Consider the following 25,854-nt stretch of genomic DNA (forward strand, 5'->3'; position numbering starts at 1 on the left):
AATGGTTTGTCCGCGGGTTTTTGTCAGTTCAGCCGCCCATCTCCATCAGAAATGTCTGAGGAGGACTCTGAGGAGTGTCCTTCATCATACTGAGATATTGGTTCAACAGTCTACCTCACTTGGAGCTGTTGTCACTTGACAGACAGAGTCGTGTCCAAAGAATGTAAGCGACTCTCTGTAAGAGTTTCATGCGTATAGAGTTGCAGTTGACTTTCTTTGAACGTGTTATCTCTTGCACTCTACCTTGCAATCAATAACTAGGATTCTTTTATTGGCAACTATGTATGTATCTGCTGGCCCTGTGTATCTGGCCTCTGTTGATGTAGAAGAATTTTTACTTTTTTCCACTTTTTTGAGGGCAAAGGGCGCGCCCCATTGGCGCCCGCGCCAATCCAATGCAGCTTTTTTGCGCCCGGTTCCGCCCGTTTCAAAAAGGACGTGCCCACAACATGATATGTCACCTTTATGCTGGTAAAGTGGCAAAACTTTGGCAATTCTTATAAGAGCATCCCCACCGGGCCTGAACCTTGACCCATCATACAGGGCAGCATTTATGACATATCACATGTTGTATTTTCCCTTCAGGAAGGGCAACAAGCACCGGCCAGCCTGAACAAGTCTGAAATGCTTGCTCCAAGCTCTTACGGCCGCCATCTTATGCCACAGGGATCATCTCGTGTAATACATACAATATGTTGATTTCATATTTTAAGAGAAAAGGACGAAAAACATGATTGATTGGGCTGAAATGGGTTGCCCGGTTGCTCAAATTGTGTGGCTCATGCGTTCCAGACGACCCCAAAGAACCTGAGGGTCCAGCTCAAGATACCTGGATCGCATGACTAAGAGTGTCGCACAGCTGGCCTACGGTGGGAGTTTTTCTTGCCGGTGGGGCGTGATTTCTGGATTACGACCTGGACATGTCGAATACATCTTACGTCCGTTGACAGTCCAGGGTCACCGGTGGTGAATCGGGAGCACCGGAGGATCCGGGGATTTCGTCTGAGAGTCTGAGAGTGAGACTTTTCTGAGAATGTGAGAATACACCTCCCTCAGTACACACATCGCCATAAGCATATTACATTATAAGCTGACCCAAAGGTTTTCAACGTTTTTTTATGTCAGAAACCATAAGAAATTGTACACCGTTGATGTCACATTTTTTTTCCGCCTCCGTGTTTCAAACAAAAATTTCCCAGTAATCACCTCTTTTTTGGGACGCACACCTCACCAGCATGTCTTCGCCCATGAAAGTACCCAAAGCACTCCACTCCACGACCCAACCCGAGATCTTTGAAGACCATGGTGTGCCCAACGCTTACCCACGAATTCTATTCCATGATTGGCACCAAGCTACCTCTTCCGCGAAAGGATGGTCCCACAGGGCTACTTTGTCCAGTGTGTGCGACCCAGATGAAGTACCAGAGGGCCAATGCCGACTCTTGGCTCATAGGCGTAAGACGTGATCCAATCCATGCCTACAGATGCAAACTGACTCTTAATCTTACCACCAAAACATAGTGCCTGACTGCCCAAAACGAACACAATTGGAAGACTTGGAAGTGCAACCAACTAAACCACAAGATAGCCCTCATCAACTTTGGGGTACCCAGACCAATTGTATCTACCTACCTGGACTGGGGCCCACGGATCTCACCTCAAGGTCAAATCCTCGAAGACGCGCCTTTGCATGGAGCCGAAGGAGCTCGTGGTCATCCTTACGCTAGGCCAGCACCAGGACGCGCCAAAAAACGAACGTTGCCAGCCCTGCAGTGTAAACGCATACACAAGGGTTCACTTTCTCAAAACCACAAGAAGGCAGCCAACCAAGGCTGTGCGTCTCAGTACTGCGTTGGAGTATGTACTTTATCAAGTCAGTCTTCCAATTTTTCTCTCTCTTTATGCAAGCTGACTTTTGCCCGGGAATTCATGGCAGTGCTGCAACGCTTACTCCTTGGTGGAATGCCGCGTTCATCCTCGTCTGCCGGTAGTTCCTTGTGTTCCATCGACCAATGCTCATGGCCTGACTGATCAGCAACTCACCGCATTAGGTATAACACCTCAGCAACTTGCTGCAGTAGGCGTCATCCAAGCAGGCACCTCGGGCCCTTCAAACGGAACGATACCTTCCTCCCGTTGACCTGTTCCGGCGTCCCAGGAAAAATCCGCATAAGTGGGCTCAAGCTGCGGACACCCTGGGGCGCCGAGTGCCCTTTGAAACCATGGCTATGATTCAGAGGAACCGTGCTCAGCGCGATGAAGCAGCCGAACGTCGGACTTCAAGCCAGGTTGACATTACCAAGGTAGCCACAATCCATTTATGGGTAAACGTGAGTTAGCTATACAACGGTGAGGACTTTCGCAACTTACTAACCAATGTCCAGGGACGTATTGGTCTCTACTGCGGCCTTTCCAGTCGGTCAAATCACAGCGTTTAGACGCATTCTTTCCACAGTGGCCTCTATATTATCTGGACCAAAGCGAGCTCCTGCTGGAGGCCGTTCATAAAGCGGTAGGCCCTTTGTGGAACCGAGCATTGAGCATATGGGATCCCAAACTCAAGGCCTGGGTAAAGTCATCTCTACTTCACTCTGGCACCTTTTATTGTTTCCTATACACTTTTTGATTTGTTACTCATTTCACCCTTCCACATCAACTTGTTAGTGCGACACACTTGTCAACTACCCACGTCGAAACCCAACAGACCAACGCACCATCATTGTGCGTCTCCAGTCTGCGGTGGTTCCCCAATCGGCCCTTCCGAGTAGGTCAACATCTGGTCCCTTGCCACCGGCCTCCGCGTTTCTCTCAAAAACATCACTTCCTCCTATATGCGATACACCTTCCTCCCCGGGGTCACCTGGCCATTCTCAACGTCAAGTCAGTAGTAGTGATCAGTTAGATGCAGCGGACCCACCGAAACCACTTTGTTCTAGCCAGCAAGGACCTCCTCTCACACACGGGGCCATCATCGATTTGACCACCGACCTTCCCGAATTGGTCACAGCTCAGCCTTTGGAAGACCCTGTCCCATCCAACCCTGATATCACGGTGGCAGGGTCTCCAGATGCTGCACCTCAAGAACCTGCCAATCAGCTTGGAAATGTAACCGACAATTCAGGTAGCCCTGATAAACAAGAACCTTCTAAAGTGTACGCGAACATTCATGAGGCCATTCTCCCATTGTCTACCCGAGCTACACTGACAGCATCTTGTACGACTCTCCCCAGGTTGCCCAATCTGGTTTTGGCTCAAGTACTTCAAAAGGGCTGGCCATCATCATCGGTGCCCATTGCAAAGATACTCGCATGGTATAAGGATCAACAGGGTGGCAACGCGCCACAGCGATGGAAGGAGCATTTTGGTGGTGAGTGGAAATATGTGGAGGGCACTATGTATTGATATCGCGGATGGATTGGCTTGGTCACATACGAGGTTATGAACGAGAGGTTTAAGTCTGAACCAAACGCAACAGTTGGCGATGCTCGTATAGTTTACAAGAAGGAATTTGACGCCAAGGCTGGCGTAAAAAAAATGGAGCAAACACAGCGAAAGTGTGGGGGCGGTGGTTATATAAAATTTAATTATATTTAATGTTTTCGTAATTCAGTATACCTCAGTGTTGACCCTTTTTTTATGTAGTACAGAGTACAGTACATGCTTTATTGACAAATTGGTAATCAGACTAATCAGTGCAATTATGTGAATCTTTTGATAAACATTCCTTTGATCACTCCATGAGCTTCCGAAACCTCAATCAGCCCACCCTTGGGTTGAGCAAGCAACACTCTCACAAAGGCTGCAGCGTCGCAGGGTCCCTTGCTCGCGACCCTGACTGAACACCAATGGCATCTTGAAGTAGTTACGCAGGGTGAATCTTGACGCACCCTGTTGGCGTTTCGATTTCAGGGTCTTCAGGGTTGTATCTTAGATGTCCATCAGGACCCTTACCCAGTTTTCCAGTCGTACGTTTCACCGATGAGTCTCTTGACCTCATTTAACTTGTTGAGAAAGGTCAGGATTCTCCGCCCCAACCTCACTCACAATCAATTTTAACTGACATGGGTTATCCAGCGATTATGACCGCGACTGTACCTACCACCGCCGAAGTCAGTTATTCACTCATTCAGGTCCTGCTCCGTAATATTTGGCTTATTATTTTTCATTTTAGGCTGTTTGTTTTTGGGGGAATGATTTCATGCCGTGGTACTCCAACTCAACCGAAATCGTTTTGGAAGATGTTATACCGGAACCCATCAAAGTATATGGACATGTCATACCCCCAGACCGCCTCCGCGCAAACAGGACATATCAAATCTCCGGACCCTTCGGCCAGGATTCTAACACTGGGGAAGGCATGATAACCTTTGGATCTGACACCCAAACCTTCCTCGGGTTTGACCATCCTGAACGTGAAGCCGTTGCTGGCAGGGCAATGATTAATGGAATAGGCCAAGTTCTTGATGTCCATTTTGACGATGTAGTGAATCAAGGAGGTTTATGGAATCTGACTGTCAACCTTCAACACGAGTACTACGACCCTGTAGTCAGTCCACTTGCATCCTTTGTGATTTGATGAATGACTTACATGGCTCACTTTATAATTCATTTACACTCAACGGCATTCGCAGCAACAAAAGGTCATTGAATTTCCGATCACATATTCTTTTGGCTATATGACTCCGGCCAGTTTTGAGTGGAAGCACATATACTCGGGTTCTACCATGTGGGTCCATGGCTCGGTGGTCGCCAAAGATGCCGACTCTCATCGCCTCATTGTCCAAGTAAGTGCCTTTCTCATGTCACCTCCTCGTCAGGCAATGTCCGTGCTCAATTGACTGACAAATACGATTGTCTCTTTTACTTAGGTGCTTGACTATTCTTGTTTAGGCAAGGTTCCCGAGATATTCTGACAGGTCATTTAATCATTCTTTGCGAATCACAATGTGATCTATCCTGTTTCTCTTTGATCGGTGGAGTTACATGTCGCTTTGAGATCACTTGTAGTCACAACTAAAGTTGTTAATTAATGTTAATCATCCAGATTCACCTTCCTTGCAATTGCAATCGTCAATATACCTGACCAACCTTATCCCACTACTTACCTTTCAGATACTTCTAGGTTTAAATGATATGATGATATAACCACAGTGCGCGACAGATAAAAAATGCGTGAGCAGACTGAATCCAGTCTGTTCGCCAAATGAGTGAGGCAAAACTAACAACAGTAACTAGTATCTTATAGACTTTTGAAAAAGGTCATGCGTTTTCATTTGATTTCATACACAAATAATACTTCAGGAAGTATCATACATATGGTGACCTTCTTAAAAGGCTGTATCAGATTCAGCAATATCAGATGACACATCATTATCAGACAATTCTTACAACACCCCTTCCCCCAGAAACAGCATTCCGGGTCTTTGGTCCAATTTTTTAGTCAACCAAACATTCCTCGTGTAAACCATCTCTTCTAAAAAAAATTATAAAGCAAAGAGTGCATATTGCGGCAAATCAACGCAAACCCACCATACCAGATATTGGTCAGTTCTTCCGCAGAAGCGTCGAAACACCAACGCCCCCCCTCTTGAATGTCGGGGAAGAGATGAGGATCCGTAAACTTTTTGCAAAATTGGTCGGTTTGTGCGTGCGATCAATGATGGAAGGGATCCACTGGTATGACCGTTCCAAGGAAGCGCGAACAGTCAGTATCCCCGGTGTATATATGCTCAGTCAACCTGCAAGCATTGTCATAGAAGACCACCTCGGGGACCCCTTGAGGGAAGCTCTCCTCAAGAAATTCCTAAGGGGCGTGAGAATCAGAACATAAATTTATGCCAGGTGTAAACGAAAGTGAAGGTTTTACTCACTTTGACCGCACTCACAGATTCCGCGTTGTAAAAAGTTTTTCTGGCTAATACAATTCCACATGCCGCCACCACCAGTTGATCATTGTGCGTCCGTGATCTTGATAACACGTACTTGCCAGTTGCCTGCGACTCGCCTCCATCGCGGGCGCTTTCGTGTGCCCTTTGGGACTTGTCAGCCTGTTGGATGCTCTCCAGGTTTGCAAATTCAGCGGTTTGGGGATCGAGGTGAACGGTGGGATCCGGAGGCAGATTTGAACCCGGGCGGTTGAGAAGAGCAGTGAGTGAAAAGTTTGCAGCGGTTTTTTTTTGAAGTTTTTCCATGCCTCGATGTGTTTTTCGTCTTCACAGGTTTCTGTATCTCCAATGGCAGCCTTGCCACATGGCTGAGCTCTGCATCGACCACCGAGCAAGACGAAATGATCCGGACAGAAGCGGTCATTAATGTTCGCTAGCTTCTGCGTACATGGTCCTTCAGGGGCTGAAAGGCCGAACGTGGTTGCTATCTCTTGTAACTGCTGGGTGGAGGCGCTACAACGCCAATGCCCAATGGTCAGGCCGTCGGTTACTACAGCACGGATAGCTGACCATTTTAATTCCAAGAGCAGTCAATGTGTATCGTCGTTAGTTTCAGGACAAATATGAGTACTACTATAGGCAGACACTGACATCTATAATAATGTTCGCCAGTTTCTGGATCAACGCTGGACGTGAGTCGGACACAACTCGAGCAATAGTGATCACAGAACCGTGTTCCCTCGACCGACAAGAGTTCCAAGTGGGCTTCAATGGTGGCGTCAAACTGTATACTGTTGGTTCCACTCGAGTTGACGGCGAGCTGAGTTCCTCTCCGATCCGCATGAGTCATCAAAGAATGAAGAATGAGACCATCGCGGCACACGTCCTCGGACATGGACGCAGTAAAGCTTTGGTCGGGGGCAAATGTCTGGACGGGGGTGTCATCTACGAAGATCTGACCAAACCAATTCACAAGATTGAAATGTGAAACGCTGACGATCAAATATCAGTCAGTCCAAGCTCTTTAAGGCTCGTTTGTTATTGTAGGGTTTTTCTAAAGTTAACTCACTGCGCCAGCATCTGGAGTGCCCGAAACATGTGAGACAAACACCGAGTCATATAATAATGACAGTGGATGTGTAGGTAATCTGTATTGCGCCCCATTTCCTGCGAGTAGTAGATTCGTAGGTCGTCTCGAGTGTAATAACTGGGTCTGTAGAAAGTGCCACATGCTTTGTCTGGTGTCATGTACGTAAATATAAGGCGATGACTGTGGATGGAGAATAAAACCAGGGTAGGGCTTTGCTTACTTGAACAGCATAGTATCACTGTCTGAATTGAATGGACCCCATCGATATCGTATAGGTAGCCGTCAAGACGCGAGTGGATGTGTAAGGCGAATGATTGGTCACGCGAGCATAGGTGGCAGTGGGACATTGGTGCACGTAAGAATCTTTCGGGCATTTTGGTACCCAATAGCTCTGGGTGTAGACCAAACTTGCGGATTGCAGCCGAGGTGTCGATTGTGGAGGCAGCCAAATGAGGGAACAAGAGGCGCCATAAGGCAGGCATCAGGTCATGTGAGTAAAGGGGTGATAGAGCCATTTCGAGGAAGGGTAGAAGAGCGTTTCGATTGGGTGTGAGTCGTAGGCTTTGACCGGCACAATGTTGAACCTCGCCGGCAAGCGTAACAAAACGGACGAAGTCTGGCACAGTCAGAGTGGCGGATAGCAAAGGTGATTCCCTGCGGAGTTGTTCGACAAAGTCGCGCAATAGCATGATGACGTTGAGTGATCGACTTGGAGTGATGGCGACAGGTGTATGGTCACTGGTGACTATGGGTGGCGACGAGGTGGAGTGCAAGGGCGTATCACATGGATGACACCTCAATCCCACAAATGGGCCGGCAGTTAGGCAACCTTGGACTATATGGTCAAAAGGTTTTGAAGGTTTCGGCTATTGGATGTTAAGTTGAAAACATGATGGTATGGGAATGGGTTTACGTATGGGTTTAACATGGTGTAAACCCATGAGGCATGTGTTAACAGAGGATTCTCAGGAATTCTCAGGACTCTCAGAGATGTATCAGGCCATCCCCAGATCCTCCGGGCTACCCGGTGAACCGTGATGCTCTAAGCCTGAGAAATTAGAATGCATCTGAATGCATGCTCGTCGCAAATGCATGCCCACCAATGCTATCGAGCATGCTGTGGCAATTGACGCAGATCGGATCGGGTCCTCTGTCACGGTACCGTGAAAGCATCGAGATCAGCAACGTGGAGATCGGGCTTGCTGAGCTCTCTGGTTCGCTCGTGTCCTTTTTATCCTCAATTTTGAGCCAAGCCGACAAGCAAAACGTGAACCAAATGAACCTACAAGATTCACATACGAACGACTATAAGACATGCATGAGGATCATCGGAGCTTGAACGACCTCATGGAGGATGTGATCTGATGAAACAGCCTCGTGTTGTGGCATTTCACACTTTCCCTCCTGGCAAGTCAACTCGAACGTATCAAAAGTAGACGCGCTTCACCTCAGTACGATGGCTATGATTGATCATTCCTCAACCTCATGATGCGATGTTCCTGACGAGGGTTTAAATTGGTGGATACGCGGTCGTGGGCCTTGTTCGCGACTTCAGAACGTATTTGCCTGCCATTAGGAAATCGTGATGTTTGGAGAACATCATCATCGGGATCCGATCTGTTCGATTCCAAATCATTACATCCTGGAATCCCGATTGTTCTTCATGACATCTATGTTGCCCAATCAAATTTACCGCACCATCAACTCCTGAAATCAATTGTGATATTATTCGAGGCTTTGTATCTCCCACCATCATTATGGATGGTCCAACTATCATGTAATGGGAACTTACAAGGATCTGTATTTTTTATCAATTACAAGCCACTGATTTGCATCAAATTAAAACCCTTGTCAATTCTTTGAGACTAAAATGTCTGCGTTGAATCACGAGGAAGCTACTGTCCTGTTCATAGAGATCGGGCAAAGACTAAAAGCAAAAGCTTTGGAGTTGAATATGTAGCCATACTATTACAAGGATCCGTTTTGTTTATCAATCAGAAGCCACTTGTTCGCATCAAATCGTAAGCCTTGTCAACTCTTTGAGACTAAGATGTCTGCTTTGGATTGCGAAGAGGTTACTACTCTGTTCATGGAGATCGAGCGAAGACCAAAAGCATTATGACTTGAATGGACGTATTGATAATAGAGACTGAGTGAATGCCCACTATTGCGATGAAGCCATCTCACCTGCACAGCTATTAGGAGAAATGTGAAATCAGAAGTTGACAAGAAAAGTAAGTCTTTCTTTCTCTCTGAGAGCTGTAGCTTGCACTCGCGTTCACCAGTGTCAACACAATTGATCTGGAACGACCTGGACTCATGTTGATCTTCATTATAAGCTTCAGGGTGCCGTAGTAATTAAAAAATCGCACTTTTGCAAAATGTCATCTCTCTATGTTGTGCTTGTCATATATTTGAGAACTTATCTGGTATTTGAGTTTTCTTGTGTGTCTCAATCGCGTGTAGCCCGCAAGCGATTTCGCTGAGCCTGTCAATCTATAGACACGAGGACTTAACTGAACTTGTTTGATTTATTTAAGATAATAAATTACAGAGCTTCCAAGCACAATCAAACCGCTTGGAAAGACGTCATAAGCAGACATACCATCCTTTTCCATGGTGAGTAGATCCAGAGACCAAAAGTAGAGGTTTTTGCGTCTCATCGTCGTCACGAGTTGAAAGGACATAGTGACAATAAACACCAATTAAGGGGTCAATGTCACAAAGGAAATCATCTCATCTGTACGGTAATCCTGGAGGATAGGTGATCTGAAGCAGACAAGACTTGTAGCACAAGACAGTGTCTCTTGGAAATATGAGGGACTTTGTCCCATATTCACTGTTATCCGAACAGTCATTCGGTTTATTGGTGGTATGTGCTGTGAAACAACTTGAATACATGGTTATTGTCATGAAATACTTCACGCTGTTGTATTACTATCAATTGAAAAATTGCATCTGTAAATAACATTACCACTCTATGCCATACTTTTGTACTTTCAGATACCTAAAAGGTCGTTTTGCAGGAGCGTTTGTACCAATGAGAGAATAAAAGCAAATGGACGTCGAGAATTTGATATTTCATTTGGAATGATATACGCATCTAAAGATAAATTGAAAGGCATTCCTTCACCACCAGGACATTTGGCGTAGAAATCTTGCTTGTCCATAATTGAACAAGCAAGGATAGAAAGATTTGCAATTTGAGCCGATTGTATGACAATAAAAGCAATGATACATATAGAGAAGATAGCTTGAATCTAAAAAAACCACCTCGGAAAACTTCTTCTCTTAAATTGATCAGGTCGAAGAAGGATGAATATATGATGACTCGTTATTGAAATGACACATGAGAAAATTCAGTCAAAAATTTAAGGATATTATCAATTCAAGGACAAGGGGGAGGTAGAAAGACACACATTGGTTGTTACATATTCATCCAATTGTTCGGTGACTTTGATCAACTCGGATGGTTCTGGATATTCTCGCAGGCGTGGTTGAAATTGAGTTTGAAGGAAGAATGGATTTTGCGCGTCTATAGAATCTGGAAATCTTGAGAGGCTTGTTTTGGGAGCAGCAAGCAGAAATCCAGGATAAGAATTTTATGAAACCAGAGTAGAGAGGAAATAGAAAAGTGAAGGACACAGCTGAGAAGATAAGATCGGAAACAGGAACCTTCAACAAAGGAGCATCTGAAAGAAACTCGAAGTGGCCGAACTTGAACAAAACAAAGTGAAGAGATCAAACCGTTGTAAAATACAATGGAATTCCTATCATTCATCAATACAAATTGATCTTTTAAATTGAGCAGAAGTCTTATCGGATATCAGAGAAGGTGATCAAGCTGAAAAGTGTCAAGGATTGAGATGGATTGAAGAATTGTTCATCATAAGTTAAGGATGAAGAGAGTGAATTTGTATAAATCTAAACAAGTCAAATACTCTGGGCAACACTCGCGATGATAATCAGTTCAGTCGGCAAAATAAGGCCTTGAGATACATACAGTGAACAAACAAATATGAAACAATTGGACTTTGTTGAGCAAGTCCCGTGATCACAAAAAAACAGAAGTGACCGCGGCAAGTCTTCCCCAAATACAGGATTTTTAGCTGATCAGAATATCCTTCAAAGCTGATCGCCCAATCATAAAATTTGTTGACTTCATTTCTTTGGATACAGAACCAAGCTTTCTCACTACCACCACTTCCAAACCACATTCCATCCAATTTATTCATATCATCTCAACCATACATTAACAGTAGCTTGAATAACACGATCACCTTCTTGTTTTCACCTCAACCAACCCTTACTAGTGATTTCAAATCACCGTATTTCTCTCGGCTTTTACTCCTCTCTGAATCACTAGTCTCTTGTACGATGGAATATCTCCCGTCTCCGCTTTCTGGTGACGCGTATAGTCCTCGTTATCATAAGACTTTCAACACCTCCATTCCCGAGGTTATCAGGCAACAAATTCGGACCAAGTGCTCAAAACGTTCATCTGCCAGGTCATACCCAGAGTATGTCTTATATTTCTTTGATCTTGATCCACTTCATTCATGGCTGACTTTATGGTTTATCCTGTTCTCATCACATAGTCGCAAGTTTCGATCCTTGGGCAAACTCCTTCTCGCAAGACATCCTCATCTGAAGTACAAACTCTTGAAACATGGGAATTGCGCTGGTCTTGGACCTTCCTCGACTACCGTAACTCTCGCTCCTAGGGTCGCAGGATATCACCCTGTTACTATGTTCTCTCCTCAAACCCGACTCGTCATCGAACGCGCGAAATATGTTGCACCCGGCTTGAGTTCTCTACTGATCCCACTAGAAGATCTTTCTCCAGAAAAAACAACTCAAATTGAAGAACTCAATCCTCGTATCAAAAGGAAAATCGGAAAGGAATTTCAAGAGATTCTCGGGATCGAAATGACACCATTGTCAAACAAGACTATATTTCGATTATTAATTCAATTCTTCAGATTTTGGGTTCAAGATCATCGCTGTAGTACTCAATCGAGGTATGTAATCTTTTATTTTCAATTCATGGAGTGTTGCTTTGTATAGTTCTGACTCTTTATTTTTCAATTTGTCAATGTTCTAGGGACTTCATCCGAGAATATCTGCATGATTCAGATGTCCTCTCATTAATGGAGGAATTCGATCTTTAGATCATATCGTCATTCACTCAATCACATCTCAATTGGACCCCCTCAATTGACTGCTTCTATTCTTGTTTGTTTTGTCAAAATTTCGGGTATTACTTCATCATGTCTCATTATATATCTATATCATCTACTTCACATACTCTCCCTTTCTTTATTATTACAGGATCCTTCCATCCTTGCTTCTCCACTTATGGAAGAGCAAGATGTCTACTCCATATCTCCTGGTGGTGAAGGAATGCACCAGGATTATAGATGTTTACTCAATCTATCTCCAGATAATGATATCAACTGCTTTATATACACTCCTTGTATTCAAAATCATACCTTTATGTAAAACAGCTTCCATCTTCTTTCAACTGCCCTTCACTTATAAATACCTGTATTGGAATTTTATTATCCATTTTGGGTCATCTTTATCAAAGATTTGTTACGGTATCATAAGTGTCTCTCATTAGTTTGGATATAAATGTTCATACTTGAGTCTCGACAACCTTGTATGTTAAATGGTTTTCCGAGTTAAGCTTTGTCTGGTTAGGATTCTCCAAGCAATAAACTGGCCCAAGTAAACCCCTATATGAGAAGTTCACTGCCAATAGTGGACGTGTTCTTCCGCGCCCAGATGCATATTCATTCCAAGCGCAAATAACACGCTGAGAAGCTATAACCAACCGTGTATCCAAATGAATATGGGTCAATCTCCAAAGTTTTTGGCTGCATATTGAAATTATTGTGCATTTCAATAATTGTGAGTTCTCCTTCACCATCCATTCGGATCAACGGATCAAATGATGATATCTTCCGTCAGTCACCTACTATTCATATCTTTCTCGTTTTGTTTTAACAAAATGGGTAGCAAAATTTGATTCTTGCAGTAGCCCCCAATGGTCATACACTCCGTTTTTTGGATTGCAGTGGACTTTTTTGGTGTTTCTGCTCCATCAACTATGCAGGACAAAGATGCAGTACAAAAGTGGTCCTCAAATACAAACTTTGGTATATCATGACACGTGCAATTTGCACGTAGGATCCAAAGCAGAAAAATGATTTTAAATGTAATGCAACAAGTCAATGGATGTCTGATTATATTTTGCAGATGTGGAGCCTTCCAATCATTTACGCCTTTTGCCATCATATTTACTTGGAGAGACTTGGTGATAGAACCAATCGATGATTGAGCAGATCAAATTGATATTTCTAGTAGTAAGGTCTTGAAGAAAGATAACGGTCAAGTAAGACAAAGAAGGTACTTAACACTTGTCTCACACTTTGTAGCAGACAACAAAAAGAAGTGCAAAAAAATGATAAGCAGAAGTGTATTGAGACATTTTCCAATGAATGCTTATCCTGGGTTTCCTATTCAGACTCTCTATATACAAATGGATTCAAATAACAAGGAGGACAAGAAGGACACGGGGTGTTGAACTTGTACTACCAATTCAAGAATGCCGTGATCAATTTGTAAGGTAGATGTAGGAATACCATGTCAACATGTGCTTGGGGATAGCTTGGTCAAGGGTCAGCAAGAATAAGCATTTAAAGCTGAGCATTCTTGAAAGGCATTCATTTGATTTCAACTCACCTTGGATTTGCAATCTGAGTTTGGAAAAATGCAGTCGGATCATGAGTTGTGCTGCATCAGATAGAGTGGTGCACAACAGCCAACCAGGGTTAACTCTACTTTCTTTTGTTTCAGTGGATAAAACAGCAGCAAGTTTGAATTCAGCTGACCTTCAGTTGCTTGTAAATTTCAAAAAACGTGAAGGCACGACTCAGCTTGACAAAATACCCAATACCCACAAGAAGTGGTCACTCAATACTACTACAATGATCCTGAATGGATCTCAGACACCAGTATCTACTAAACAATACTCTGCAGCATCAAATGCCATTGTTCGGATTGATTTGATTCTTTGGACCTCGGGGTTTAAAACAAGGTCCAAGCAATAGTGATTGGATGAAATCTTCTATAAACAATGGAGGCATCTTCCTTGTCCCAATGGATGAAGGCTGCAAAGTGACCTCACATCCTGATCATGATTAATCCAATGATCCAATGCGCACACTGATGTCTTTGAACTTCCATTCAATAAAGACATTTGCTCAGATACAAGAAGCGTTTCAAAAGGATGTGGAGCGAGCTTTTGGTGTTTTACAAGGGCGCTGGCACATCATCCGAGGGCCTGCACAAGGATGGTGCAAGTCCGACTTAATCAATACCATGATAGCGTGCATTATACTGCACAACATGATAATTGAAGATGAGCGGGATAAAGATCAACACACGATCTGGAATATTTTCCGTCAAGACTGCAAAGCTTGTCCGCAAGGACCACCAGTATCTGAAAACTCTCGCAATGATTATCTTTGAAGATTTGGTAGAGTTCATTGCTGCCAGATCCACAGCCAATTAGAGACCAGGCACAGATTTCCCGGCTTGTTCATTACTATTCTGCATTGTTTTTCACGTTTTCTCACTTTCTGGTCTCAAATTTGGGTCAATTGTCCTTTTGAGACGTCCTTTACAGTCTGAACAGCAAGATACTTGTTTTCTTCTTGTCGTGCCTCACATAGTTTCAGTGAGGCACGGCATCATCCATTCATCTATCATGAGTGTATGATGGTCATCTACCCCTTACTCCGGATGTCTCTCCCTGCATAGCAAAGAATCAAAAAGGCAGATTTCTGGACCTTTTGATTGTCTCACTATTTGACATCATCGCTGTCAAACATTCAGTTTTTGGCCTTTTGAAAGTGATTTTATTTGCCCTTCTGTCCAAATTTTGTTGCCCGCATGAACTTTGCAAGGTCAAATCACAGCAAAGAGCCATGGGTTTTGGGAGTTCTTTTCTGTGAAAGGTCTCGGGTGTGGCAATGCATGTAAGCCACACATGCTCGAATTGTGTATATGCTTGCCCAATTGTGTCCGCTCTCCTCAGTCAAATAGTTCCTAAAATCCAACTCTATGTGGTTAGTTTGCTTGTTTCTCAGTTGGGGTAGCCATTTTGTAATGATTTTTTGAGCTCCGGAATCTTACTTGTTTCTGTTCAATCTTTTTAAAGGGAAAGCTTTGCAGCTTGAATTTGATAGAACACAAGATCATCATTCAGGCCAAGGTAAAATTAATCATTGGACATCTCAAACATTGGGCACGGTTTTAGATAGGTGAGCGAGTGACACTCTGTAGCATGTCACTTGCACTCTAACCGAGTTCCTCTGCAGATCCCAGATTCAAAAACCACTCTAGCAGTGGAAAACCTGCTAACGAAGTGCAAAAATCTGGACAAAGTGCGCCTGGTCCTTATTGAAGTCTGATCTTATTGCTCATGTATGGCAATATTGGGATCAACCCAGATAATTTTGTTTTGGTTTGAAAAATCATCAAAAGATCTAGATGTATCTCATGTTTATTGACTCAGAACTTAATTCATTGAAAAATTCTAATTTAACTTACACATTGGAGCTGATGATTGATCAAATGGATCAGATATTTGAAGATCGATTGATTCGATTCTATCTTCCTTTTGTATGAATTGTTTGTTTCTATACTGAATTGTACTGAATCAATCTGATTTTTAACTGATCAAATCTTTACTCCTAATGTCTCTTACAATGATTACTTGTTTTTAGATCTCCTACTCAAAGAGATCAAGCTCGTATTTCACTCAATCGATTTGGTTTTAAACATTGGATCTGTTGCGTTTGTTTACTCAAATGATCTAGCTCTATATCTCATTCTCTGATGAGCTTCATAGTTGTTTTCTCATATGGACTTTGTTCATTTTGCATGTCATGTACAAAATGAATGAGAGAGAAATACAACTTTTCTTACAAAGACTTTCCCTTTCAAATCTGGCCACCAGAGTTTTTGCTAAATGAGCCAAAAAAAATGGATACCTTGAGCACAACTTTAAGAGGAGAAAAGTGGGGAATGAATCTTACCTGGCCTTGTATCGAGCCAGCACATCGCGCTGTTTCATCAAGTAGTACTTGTGACGGTCTCCTTCCATACCTTTAGGATCCTGTGACATAATCTTGACCTCGGCGAGTTCGCGCAGAGCCGCTGCCTTAGACTCGTTTGCAGCAGCCAGTGCTTGATTGGACTTGTTGATGTCCTCAATTTGAGAATTGGCAGACAGGCAATCTTCATCACGACTTTTTTGGGCATTCTTTGCAGCTTTTGTGCCTATTGGACGTGTTGAAAGAGAGGTCATAGAGTATTCACCCTTGTTGTTCTGGCCTTGGTCCAGTTCAATCACCAATTCATCAGCGGAAGTCAGGTTGGAAGATGGTAGTGCCCGTTTTCAAGGGTTTTTCTTTGACAATGTAAGCTTTCCTCCATTGTCTAGTGGTAAGTCCTTCCATTTATTGGAGTTTCTAAGAATCACCCAGCAATGTTCAAAGGTAAATTTGTTGCCGGTCTCAGCCTGGTATAGATCTTTGGCAAATCAAAGCTGATCAAATAAAGAATGATGAGTATATGTATATTTCATACTCGGAAAGTAACATAACACCCAATATCTTCAGCAACCTGGCCACTTTGAGCTTGGCGTTCAGCCTGGGCATAGTTGTTTGAAAACTTGGTGACTGCTCATATCCAACTCAATCAATCTATCCACCAACCCACAACTTCATCTCACCAAACCAAACCCGTCTTTCTCCAAGTTAATCATTTAGAAACTTTTCAAAATAATCGTCCCCATAGAAGCTTTCAATCTCTGGCTTGAACTTCAAACTCAATCACCTTTAAATTCATTCATTCAATATTAATAACAACAAAACCAATGAGCAGATGAGGACAATCAAGAAAATGATATTGAAATCAAAAATAAAAATCAAATCAACTTTCAAAAATACAGATGAAGCTAGTTTGATTTTATTATCTCATCATTTTGAATTCACATCTAATCGTTGTTTGGAACAGCAAGCTGAGCTTGAACTACGAATTGCTGAGCTGGAAGCCTCAGGTGTACTGCTGGTAGACTCGAGCTCCAAATCTAAGCTAAGTCAACGTGATTGTGAACAAACACCCGGTCCCAATGATCTCAATCCTCTTCCTTCACCTTCATTGCGAGATTCAGGTACTTGGTCATGACCTTTTAAAATGTATTTGAATAAATATTTTATCGCTCGTATACTTGCCACAACTTCTAGGTTTATGTGACATTCATATTTCACTACACCAAAATGAAAATTTACCATGGAGTTTAGAAAATGATTTTTGCCCAAAAAATATGGTGAATTTTCTAAACTCCTCTGATGAGAAAATGAGAGATGTGATACAGAGAGGCTCTTTTCTACTGTACCCACACGCACATGTCACCTCATGTAATACCTTGTTAAAATGTGCTCTTATCTGGCAAATACACTGTCAAATACATGCCATAAAAGGTTTCAAATATTCAATTGGTTGTAAACAACAAGAGGTGATTTTATTTAAAATCTCAAATCTTTCAATAAAACACAAAAGAATCGTCATAACTACATTCCATACAATTAGCGGCTTTGAATGATCATCCCTATTGTAGGTAGATCTACCCAGCTGCACATCTTGCCCGGTTTGTACATGATCCACGTACATTGGGCAACTACCTCATCAAGCTTTATAATCTTGTTTGTCGTAGAACTCCACAGTCGCAAAGCGCACTGTACTTCTTCATGACCAGGGAATCTGAAAGGATCACGTTGAGAAGCCGGTAGAGGAGGAAAACAATGTACATGTAACCACACATCAGTGATGTTCTTGGATGATACTGAACTTCGAGAATGAGAAAAAATAGAAAACACTCAAGCAAAACCATCAGTATTTTCAGAGTTCTTGAAATGTATACAACAGTTGTCTGGATTGTTGGTGAAAGTTGAGACAAATCCATCACCGTGTTTGACACATTTGTGAAATTGTGCTTGAGCTTGTAGAGGAGAGTAGCCAATTGATTCACTTGTGGGAAGCAAAGCCCAATCATTGGGGCGAAGCCAAATACAGCCTTCATTCTTTGTACCATTCAAGTACTTGATCATTAGGTTGAGGACAGTATCAGATAGGGGTGAAAGCTTAGAATGAGATAGTTTGTTTGATCGCCGAACCAGTGGCCTGTATAAAGCCTGGATTCTTGAGGTATACTGGTTGAGAGCATCTGGTAGCTTTCCATCTTCAATGAGAGCTAGAAGATTTGAAGCGCGGCAAAACTGTTTGAGGAAAGTTATTTCGAGCTCGGCTGGATTCGGAACAAAAAGTTTGAGCAATAGTTGGTTAGCAAATGCTGATTGAATTATTTCAATATCTATAACTTACTTATGTGGTTATTGTGACCTGCTTTCAGTATCTTGCCCATCAAGCGCTCAAATGGAAAAGACCACCATGCGCGCACCGGCCCAAACCTCTCAAGACAATCAGCAAGGTGGACAGACACATGATGATTTGGGGCCAATTTACAGTGTTGAAACATCAGTACGGAACTTTCAAGATATTTCCAAACATGATAACGGTAGCCTTTGATGTGAGATGGGCTCATGACGCGCTTGAGACCTAAGTTTATAAGTGAAACTAAATGGATGAAATTCTTGAGGAGCAACTTTTTCACATGATCCTGCCCTGACCACATTGGGATAAGTACGAGCGGAAGCTGGATTGTTATGAGACTTCTCCACTCATCGGCTTTCAGTTTTCCAAAGGTTGCTTTTCCTAAAGCCAGGATTGGACGTTTGATCCAAGTGGGAGTATGTATTTTTGGGAGAATGGAATTGATATGGCGAAGGACAGATGCATCAAAGACAATCTCTTCAAGTGGCGGAGCGTGCCATTCTCCTCGCCATCCAGCATCGTCAAATGGATCAAAATCCGGGTCACTCGAAGATGTGTCATTAGCAAAATCAGTATCATTGAACGCAACATCAGATTCGTCCTGACCCTTTTGAGGGTTTTCAGCTGGTGATTGATCGTATGGTATTGGCTCTGAGTGCTCAGCTACAAGCCTGAGAAGTTCGGCAGTACTGATGGGTTCGATTTTTTCTTCCTCGTTTTGAAGGTCTTTCATTGCCCAGAAACAGCAAACATGCCATGAAGCTAGACCTAAAAGTAGATTATGCATTGAATCTACAACATGATATTCAATAATGTTCCAATATTCTAATTCTATAAGGACCGAGTAACGGACTCCATGCGTCTTAAATATGCGTTTTCGTTCCTTGACCGTCTTTGCATCACGAGCCTCAAATGCCCATTTGGTGTGCTGGCACCAGGTACGCGGGGGCCACGTGGTTTCATCGAGATTGTTGATATCTTGCTTAGTGAGGAGGCAAAACGAGCAAAAGAACGTTGCGGTAGCGCTTGGGAATCCTAGACAGCGATGGAGTGATGGAATATCAGCTACAAAAACCAAGAGTGCAGCTTTGATAAGACGGCCATTCTTGTATTCATGAGTTTGAGATAGAAGTAACCCAGGTGACCATAGAGCTTGAAGTTCGGTGACAAGTGGTCGCAGAATCCAATTCATTTGCTCTAGAGAAGGTTCACGGGGTCCAGGAGCAATTCCCACGATGAAGACATTTTCAGGTTGATGACGAAGGTCAGGAGGTAAGCTGAGGCAAACTAATATAACAAAGGTGATTGAGGTGTGATGTCCACTTTGTTTGTTACCAAACGGATTTATTGCATCCACAAAAATTGCAAATGTCAAATTACTAGAATCAGCTGTAAACTGCTCTCCATCAGATCCACGAAACTCTTTCCAAATTCGAGATTGATATATGTCATTTATTTCAGCATTAGGATCATATGGCTTTGATGATTCGGCTGCGGTGATATCAAGGTGTTTCTCAATATGAGGGCGAGCAAGAAGTCGTGGAAGCCAATCAGAAAGCCTTTGAAAGGCATAAAGCCAAACCGGTTTTTGTTCGCCACGCACATACTTCAAGAGAGGCGCGCCACAAATCTTTTCTGAGAAATCTGGCTCAAGATCTGCCATTGAAGAAGGCGGAATAGCATTGGTTGGATTGTTTGGATTGACCGGTTTGACAGGATTCACAGAATCAGGAGGGCCACCGGGTATAGCTGAGATACAATGATGGCATCGAGATGGCACGCGAGTCTCCGGATACATTGTGAAGCATGAATTACAGCAATTCATGTAGGTAAGCATTGGATCAAGTCTCAACCATCCAAATGCCGTGCTGACTGATGCTGGAATTTGATTGATAGTTTTGATCTCTTCGGGAATAAGTTGATGGACTTGAGACTTGGTGGGCAATATGCCCCAGGTGCTTGAAACTTTGATTGTGATGCTCTGTACATCAAGAATCCATGTTGTGATTGAATTTGAAGATCTACCAAAGATATCGAGAATGGCCGTGGTAAGAGCAACATGAAGAATCAGAGGATTTATCAATCTCATTTCAAAACTATGGAAATGGTCTAGGAGGTGATAATTGACCCAAGCATCAGTTGCGTTCTTCATTTGGGAGTTTGATTACGGGGATTTTAGAAAAACACTCACCACAATTAAAAATCTGCTGACCTGACGCTTTTGCCAAGACTGCCTTTGAGCACTCTTTGGATGGAGACTGAGATGTTGCGGTGGGCTGTCGAGCTGTGTGAGTTGACAATGAATCTAGGTTGTGAGTTGAGGGGGAATTGTGTTCCTGAGGGCAGTTCTCATCAATATCAGTAGTAGTTTCGTGGTGGATCTGATGATCTTGACTGGAAGAGGGAGGTGATCCTATCTGAAGTTGATTTAATGTCAAAAGCAGGTCGTCCTGAGCGGAAGGAGTGGATCCTTGGATTGAGTGACTTATGTTATTGGTGGGTTCGAGTAAATTGTTTCGACGATCGGCTCTTTGGTGAGCCGCGCGAGTCTCTGGTAAGACTTCAACACCCGGGTGGTAGATGCCATTGGTGTCTGGGTATTCTTGATCACCACATTCATATGCTTTACATACACACACGACTTGATGAGGTTGGTGGGTTTGACTTTTACGTGGAGGCATTGAAATTTTAAAAGTAAGAAATTGAGAAGATTGATTTCAAAGCTGATCTGACAATAAAAGAACGGTCACAATAGTTTTTTGGATTTTAGGGTATAAGAAAAGAAATATAATAGAAATTAGAGACCACGCAATGTGAAAGATATGATGTTGTTTTGATTGTTGTGATAGGATGGATTTTCGGATTGATGAGACAGATTCACAAGACGGCCATTGCACAAAAGCAGATTACCAAAAGAGAAAGATTCTAGCTTGGGTCAGGCTGAAGACAGGTGAAAGGGAGAAAGCTAAAAGTACACATAGGACAGGGCAGAAATACCGATCAGAGGCGTAATAGTGAGAATCCCCTGGTGACGTATTTGTGGATCACACACATGCATGGGTACATAAATACCGTGGACATGAGTTTCCTGAATGTTTGACAATTGGAAGGCTTGAGGTCAATCTTCTGCATAGAAAGTTCTGATCACATGTTTGGAGGAAAAGACAAAGCTGAAACCAAAACTTACATCTCAAATCGTGGTCCATTGCGGTGGTCCATTGAGTCCGGAAAATCAGAGGCCGAGAGGTCCAAGATGGTATAGTGAAATCCAAGTATAAGGGTACTGCTAGGGGTTTTGTCATGGACAAACTTGATATAGAGATCCATGAGAGTACTCTTGTTCATAGATAACAATCTTACAAACACACAAGGGGCAGCGTAACGGAGAGCTAGTAGAATATCCTCCATACTTTCCCCCTTAAGACGACTCATAGGGATAGTTCTAGGCCGTTTGTTGAATCGTGTCTTCACTGGAAGGTTGAGCTGGGGGTCTACATAGTGTTTATACAAAACCAACACATCATCAATAGTCGCCCCAGTTGGGATCATTGCATACGGGTCCTTCTTCTCAATGGCGTCGATGAGCATTTTTTTGGTGGTCTTGCGGCCTAGGGGGTCGAAATCCACATCTTTGGTATTGGTCTCCATAGTCGTAGAAACAGGCGGAAGGATTTGTGATTTGAGTAGGGGTCGCACCTCTTTAATGTAGGCTGCTTTGAGGGACTCTTTTTTATCACTCGGGCGGCTTTTGGTTTTGGGGTTGAATAGGCGTATGAAGTCATAATATTGTAACTTGGTAGGCTTATGGCTAACTTTATCAAAGTTGTGTACAAGGAAGAGCCGCTGATTCTCTGAAAGACCTTTAACCTTTGCGTAAATCGGGTCTTTGAGGGGTGGTCGTTTGAGATGATGGGTGCCTGACATTGCAAGAGGTGAAGTTGGAGGAGCCAAAGGATGAGAGGGACCTGTTGGACTACGACTGTGTCCAGAAGGCCCAGCAGTCTCAGCAAGCGGTGAGCCGTTGGAAGCAGTGGGTGTACGTTTTCGACCTGGTGGCATTTCAGGAGTCTAAAGGAGGAGGGATTCATCAATTTGAGCGATTTGAAAAAATGAGTTTGAAAAAATATGGATCTGGGAGGTCGTGACAAGAAATATGCACCTGAACAAAATTACAAAACCTGAACGAGTCAACTAGAGTGTGCTTTAGATGGGGATCCAAGACTCTTTCGACGAAGTTCATGCAATAACGGTGGTTTATCAAGCAGATGGGAAAATGACACGATGATATGAAATATAAAGAGTCAAGTGGAAACTTCAGCAGAGAGTTGATGATTCATCAAAAACAAAAGATACCCCTATGCTGTCATGTCTTGACTCATTTGTCTTTGTTTATTGTGCTTCATAGAGAAAAATTGGGGCACTCAGAATTAACATCAGTTGTTTGCTACGATAGAACAATTTGTGGGCAGGGGGCAAGTCATCTATCAAACAAGTGTATCTCATCGTGTAACCAATGGTTATAATGGCTCGATGTTTGGTTGCTGCATATGGTGATGGCAATGATGTACTATATGCAATCTGACGTTGGTAAATCCCAAAAAGAACATTTAGATTTCAATGTGATGATTAAAAGGATAAGTTTATATATACGTAAAGAAATTATAATTATAGCATTTATCTTATCTCTCAGATCTCTTGGTGATAATTACATGTCAACATCAACAAATAAACTCCATGCTAAGGTGAGTCATGAACAAAAGCCTCTGGGAGTACCCTGATCATCAAGCGAGTCTGAATGATGTCGCTCAACCAGGCTCAACCCTTTGTGATTCATACTTGTTCTCCTCTTCTCCGTATTTCTTTCATCCAGACGTCTTTGTCTTCTTTAATCCTTTTCACTCATCACCTTGCGGCTCTTATCTTCCAGATCATCATCAATGACGGATCTTGAATATCATACTTCAATCACCTGTTATTCACTGTGTGCTTTCATCTTTACTTCACCCTCATCATTTTGTGATACTTATATCACGAATTACTTTTCACCGCTCTTCCTTATAAATCTTTCATCCTCAAGACGGATCTGGATCTGTCTCTTATCTTTCCTCATAATAACTCTTCATCTTGCTTCTTGCGCGTTTGAACTCGAACCATTCTTCACCTATATAACATGTTGGAACCCACGATTCGAGGTAACTTGGATGCTGTGCTTGACCCAGACAACCCGCCTGTTAACAAACAGATCATGTTGGACTGGCTTCGTATCAATCACCCCAAGACTGTGGTAAGATCCAAGGCTAACAAAGACAAGGTCGCCGACATCGTTCGAAGCGTACAGCCTCACAGTGAGTCCAATAGTTTTTGTCTTTCTTTTCTTTATAGTTGTTGATTACGTAGTAATGATGATTTGCCCTTGTCAACAGTATTCCACGATTCAGCCTCAAATGCTTTGGCCAACACCTCTGCAAGCCCTGACGCCTACCCAACACTTGAACATCTTCAAGTTACGTCTCCGGTTGTCATAAACTCTTTCAAAGCCAAAGCACAATCAAAAAACAGTTCGGCCTCTCAACGTTTGGAGGTACCCGATTTATCCAATGCCTCAACTAAAGTGGCTGATCCTCTTCCAGCACTTGAAAAACTTCGAGTTTTGTCACCAGACGTTTCCAAGTCTTCCAAGGAACAACTGCCAAAGCGCTTGGCTTCTCAAGATCTGGAAGTTCCTTATCCAACAAAGCGCCTTGGTATCAGTAAGTTAGAATATACACGTCCTTCTTGTAAAGTCTGAAAGCTATATGTATATATTAATAGCAGCCCTTTTTTATCAAAGGTGAAACAGATGCAAAAACTATCAAGGTGAAGATTGAAGCAAAGGCAACTAGTAATGCATCCAACTCCAAAACAAAAAAGTACGATGACAAGTTGACTAATTATAAGTACGCTAATTCCAGAATCACTGATATGGTATCCCAATTTCACAACAGGCAAAACCATCAAAGACCAAAGCGGCTCGACCAGCAAAGCGAGAAGTCTCTAAATGGCCACATGGTATTCCTGATCCTTCAGCGCATGTCTCCACGCTGTCTAGTGTCAGCAATGAAGATGAGAGGCATGAACTTGAAACCCTCAAACAATCCATCTATGCACCTCCCCACGATGCTTCAAAAGAGTTGACCACAGCCACTTCAGTCGTCCCAGAACTAAATCCAGCCACACATCATAACGACAATGTGGATCTCATCGAGTTCTCAGATACCGAAATCTTTGAAGTGGGGAATCTTGGTAGGTATCAAATCTCTGTTATCTGGTTCACAAACGCTGACCTTCAAAACATTCCCAGTATTTGGGCGTGATATCCCAAGCATCAATATGCATGCAGACCTTTCGAAACCAAAAACCGGTGTTGATGTCATTCAAGAGGAGCAAAGACGAGAAGAAAAAGGTTAGCCTCCAATAATACAATCTCGACTGTATGCTGACCTTGCGTCTTCCTGAATATGATGTGATGCAGTTCAAAGTTTGGAGGAACGCTTAGCGTCTTTGGAGAGCTCCCTCGTGATTGCAGAACAAAAGGCCAGCAACCGTCTGTTTCAAGATCTACAACAAGAACAAGTTAATGGTATGTTGTGTCTAATGCATCTTCCAAGCCTCCTTAAAATCACTTTGAGCTGACCTAGTTGGTTGTTCAAGCTTCTGTGATTGAGAAGCATTCGTCTCTTCTGCAGCAAGCACAGGATGACATTGCCAGACTTGAAAGTAGACTCGAAGCTATGGACGTTGTGGTGATCAATTTATGGGATCAATTAAAAAATTCACAATTACCAGTTTACCAGTTTATTAGCAGGATTCAGCAGGAAAGAAAATTCGAAATGGAGGTTTTTGATCAATTGAAGCTCTTGTAGGCTTATGTATTGGTCATTAGGTCAACATTACATCATTTTTATTTCACATTATACATAAGATCATTATAGTTTACTTACAAACTTATTTCAAAAAGAAAGAAAGAAAAACATAAGAAAAATTCAAAAATATAGGTATAAAAGTTGGAAAATGGTTTTTAGGTTAGTAAAAATAAAGTTATGGGTATTATGAGGTTAGAATATGAAAGAACAACATTATATTATACTATGACAATTTTAATCTTCAAGGTTGATAAGCAGAAACAAAAGTTATTAGGGAAAAGGTACTTTTTCGAAGTTGGTAAACAAGAGGTACACGTGTAGTTTGGATGTGTAATAGTGGTAGTGATGGAATTTAAGGTTGCCAAGAGGATTTTCCGGGATTTTTAAGGTTATAGATGATGATGTCATATTACATGAGCAAGAAAAAAGAGAGTAGTAGCTGTGAAAAGTGAAGAAAATGGGTGAAATTCGTGGAAAATGGAGGTTTTCAGCTGATTACATATGCCAAATG

At 42.6% G+C, this 25,854-nt stretch overlaps 6 protein-coding genes across 6 annotated transcripts; 4 read left to right on the top strand and 2 right to left on the bottom strand.

The window, feature by feature from the left end:
* Positions 1 to 1,338: 1,338 nt before the first annotated feature.
* On the top strand, positions 1,339 to 3,402 carry MELLADRAFT_85840 (uncharacterized protein; the record flags this gene model as incomplete). Its single annotated transcript, XM_007409241.1, has 6 exons — positions 1,339 to 1,455; positions 1,522 to 1,857; positions 1,937 to 2,135; positions 2,185 to 2,330; positions 2,417 to 2,569; positions 2,665 to 3,402. 6 exons carry the CDS (start codon positions 1,339 to 1,341, stop codon positions 3,400 to 3,402), a joined length of 1,689 nt encoding a protein of 562 aa, XP_007409303.1.
* A 659-nt stretch (positions 3,403 to 4,061) lies between these two features.
* Positions 4,062 to 4,950, top strand: MELLADRAFT_62722 (uncharacterized protein; the record flags this gene model as incomplete). The annotated part of the gene is made up of 4 exons (XM_007409242.1): positions 4,062 to 4,109; positions 4,172 to 4,546; positions 4,632 to 4,784; positions 4,891 to 4,950. 4 exons carry the CDS (start codon positions 4,062 to 4,064, stop codon positions 4,948 to 4,950), a joined length of 636 nt encoding a protein of 211 aa, XP_007409304.1.
* A 1,419-nt stretch (positions 4,951 to 6,369) lies between these two features.
* Positions 6,370 to 7,664, bottom strand: MELLADRAFT_85841 (uncharacterized protein; the record flags this gene model as incomplete). Its single annotated transcript, XM_007409258.1, has 4 exons — positions 6,370 to 6,398; positions 6,537 to 6,877; positions 6,955 to 7,123; positions 7,196 to 7,664. The coding sequence occupies 4 exons, from the start codon at positions 7,662 to 7,664 to the stop codon at positions 6,370 to 6,372; spliced, it is 1,008 nt and encodes a 335-aa protein (XP_007409320.1).
* Positions 7,665 to 11,352: 3,688 nt separating this feature from the next.
* Positions 11,353 to 12,146, top strand: MELLADRAFT_105981 (uncharacterized protein; the record flags this gene model as incomplete). The annotated part of the gene is made up of 3 exons (XM_007409243.1): positions 11,353 to 11,495; positions 11,574 to 11,996; positions 12,080 to 12,146. The coding sequence occupies 3 exons, from the start codon at positions 11,353 to 11,355 to the stop codon at positions 12,144 to 12,146; spliced, it is 633 nt and encodes a 210-aa protein (XP_007409305.1).
* Positions 12,147 to 17,927: 5,781 nt separating this feature from the next.
* On the bottom strand, positions 17,928 to 22,500 carry MELLADRAFT_105982 (uncharacterized protein; the record flags this gene model as incomplete). The annotated part of the gene is made up of 5 exons (XM_007409257.1): positions 17,928 to 18,355; positions 19,048 to 19,153; positions 20,045 to 20,550; positions 20,654 to 21,105; positions 21,629 to 22,500. 5 exons carry the CDS (start codon positions 22,498 to 22,500, stop codon positions 17,928 to 17,930), a joined length of 2,364 nt encoding a protein of 787 aa, XP_007409319.1.
* Positions 22,501 to 23,611: 1,111 nt separating this feature from the next.
* MELLADRAFT_85843 (uncharacterized protein) lies at positions 23,612 to 25,144 on the top strand (the record flags this gene model as incomplete). The annotated part of the gene is made up of 8 exons (XM_007409244.1): positions 23,612 to 23,786; positions 23,865 to 24,191; positions 24,272 to 24,377; positions 24,426 to 24,489; positions 24,549 to 24,723; positions 24,782 to 24,883; positions 24,953 to 25,060; positions 25,110 to 25,144. 8 exons carry the CDS (start codon positions 23,612 to 23,614, stop codon positions 25,142 to 25,144), a joined length of 1,092 nt encoding a protein of 363 aa, XP_007409306.1.
* Between the last annotated feature and the right edge of the window lie 710 nt (positions 25,145 to 25,854).

This window comes from Melampsora larici-populina, assembly GCF_000204055.1.
Source record: "Melampsora larici-populina 98AG31 unplaced genomic scaffold MELLAscaffold_15, whole genome shotgun sequence".
NCBI lineage: Eukaryota > Fungi > Basidiomycota > Pucciniomycetes > Pucciniales > Melampsoraceae > Melampsora > Melampsora laricis-populina.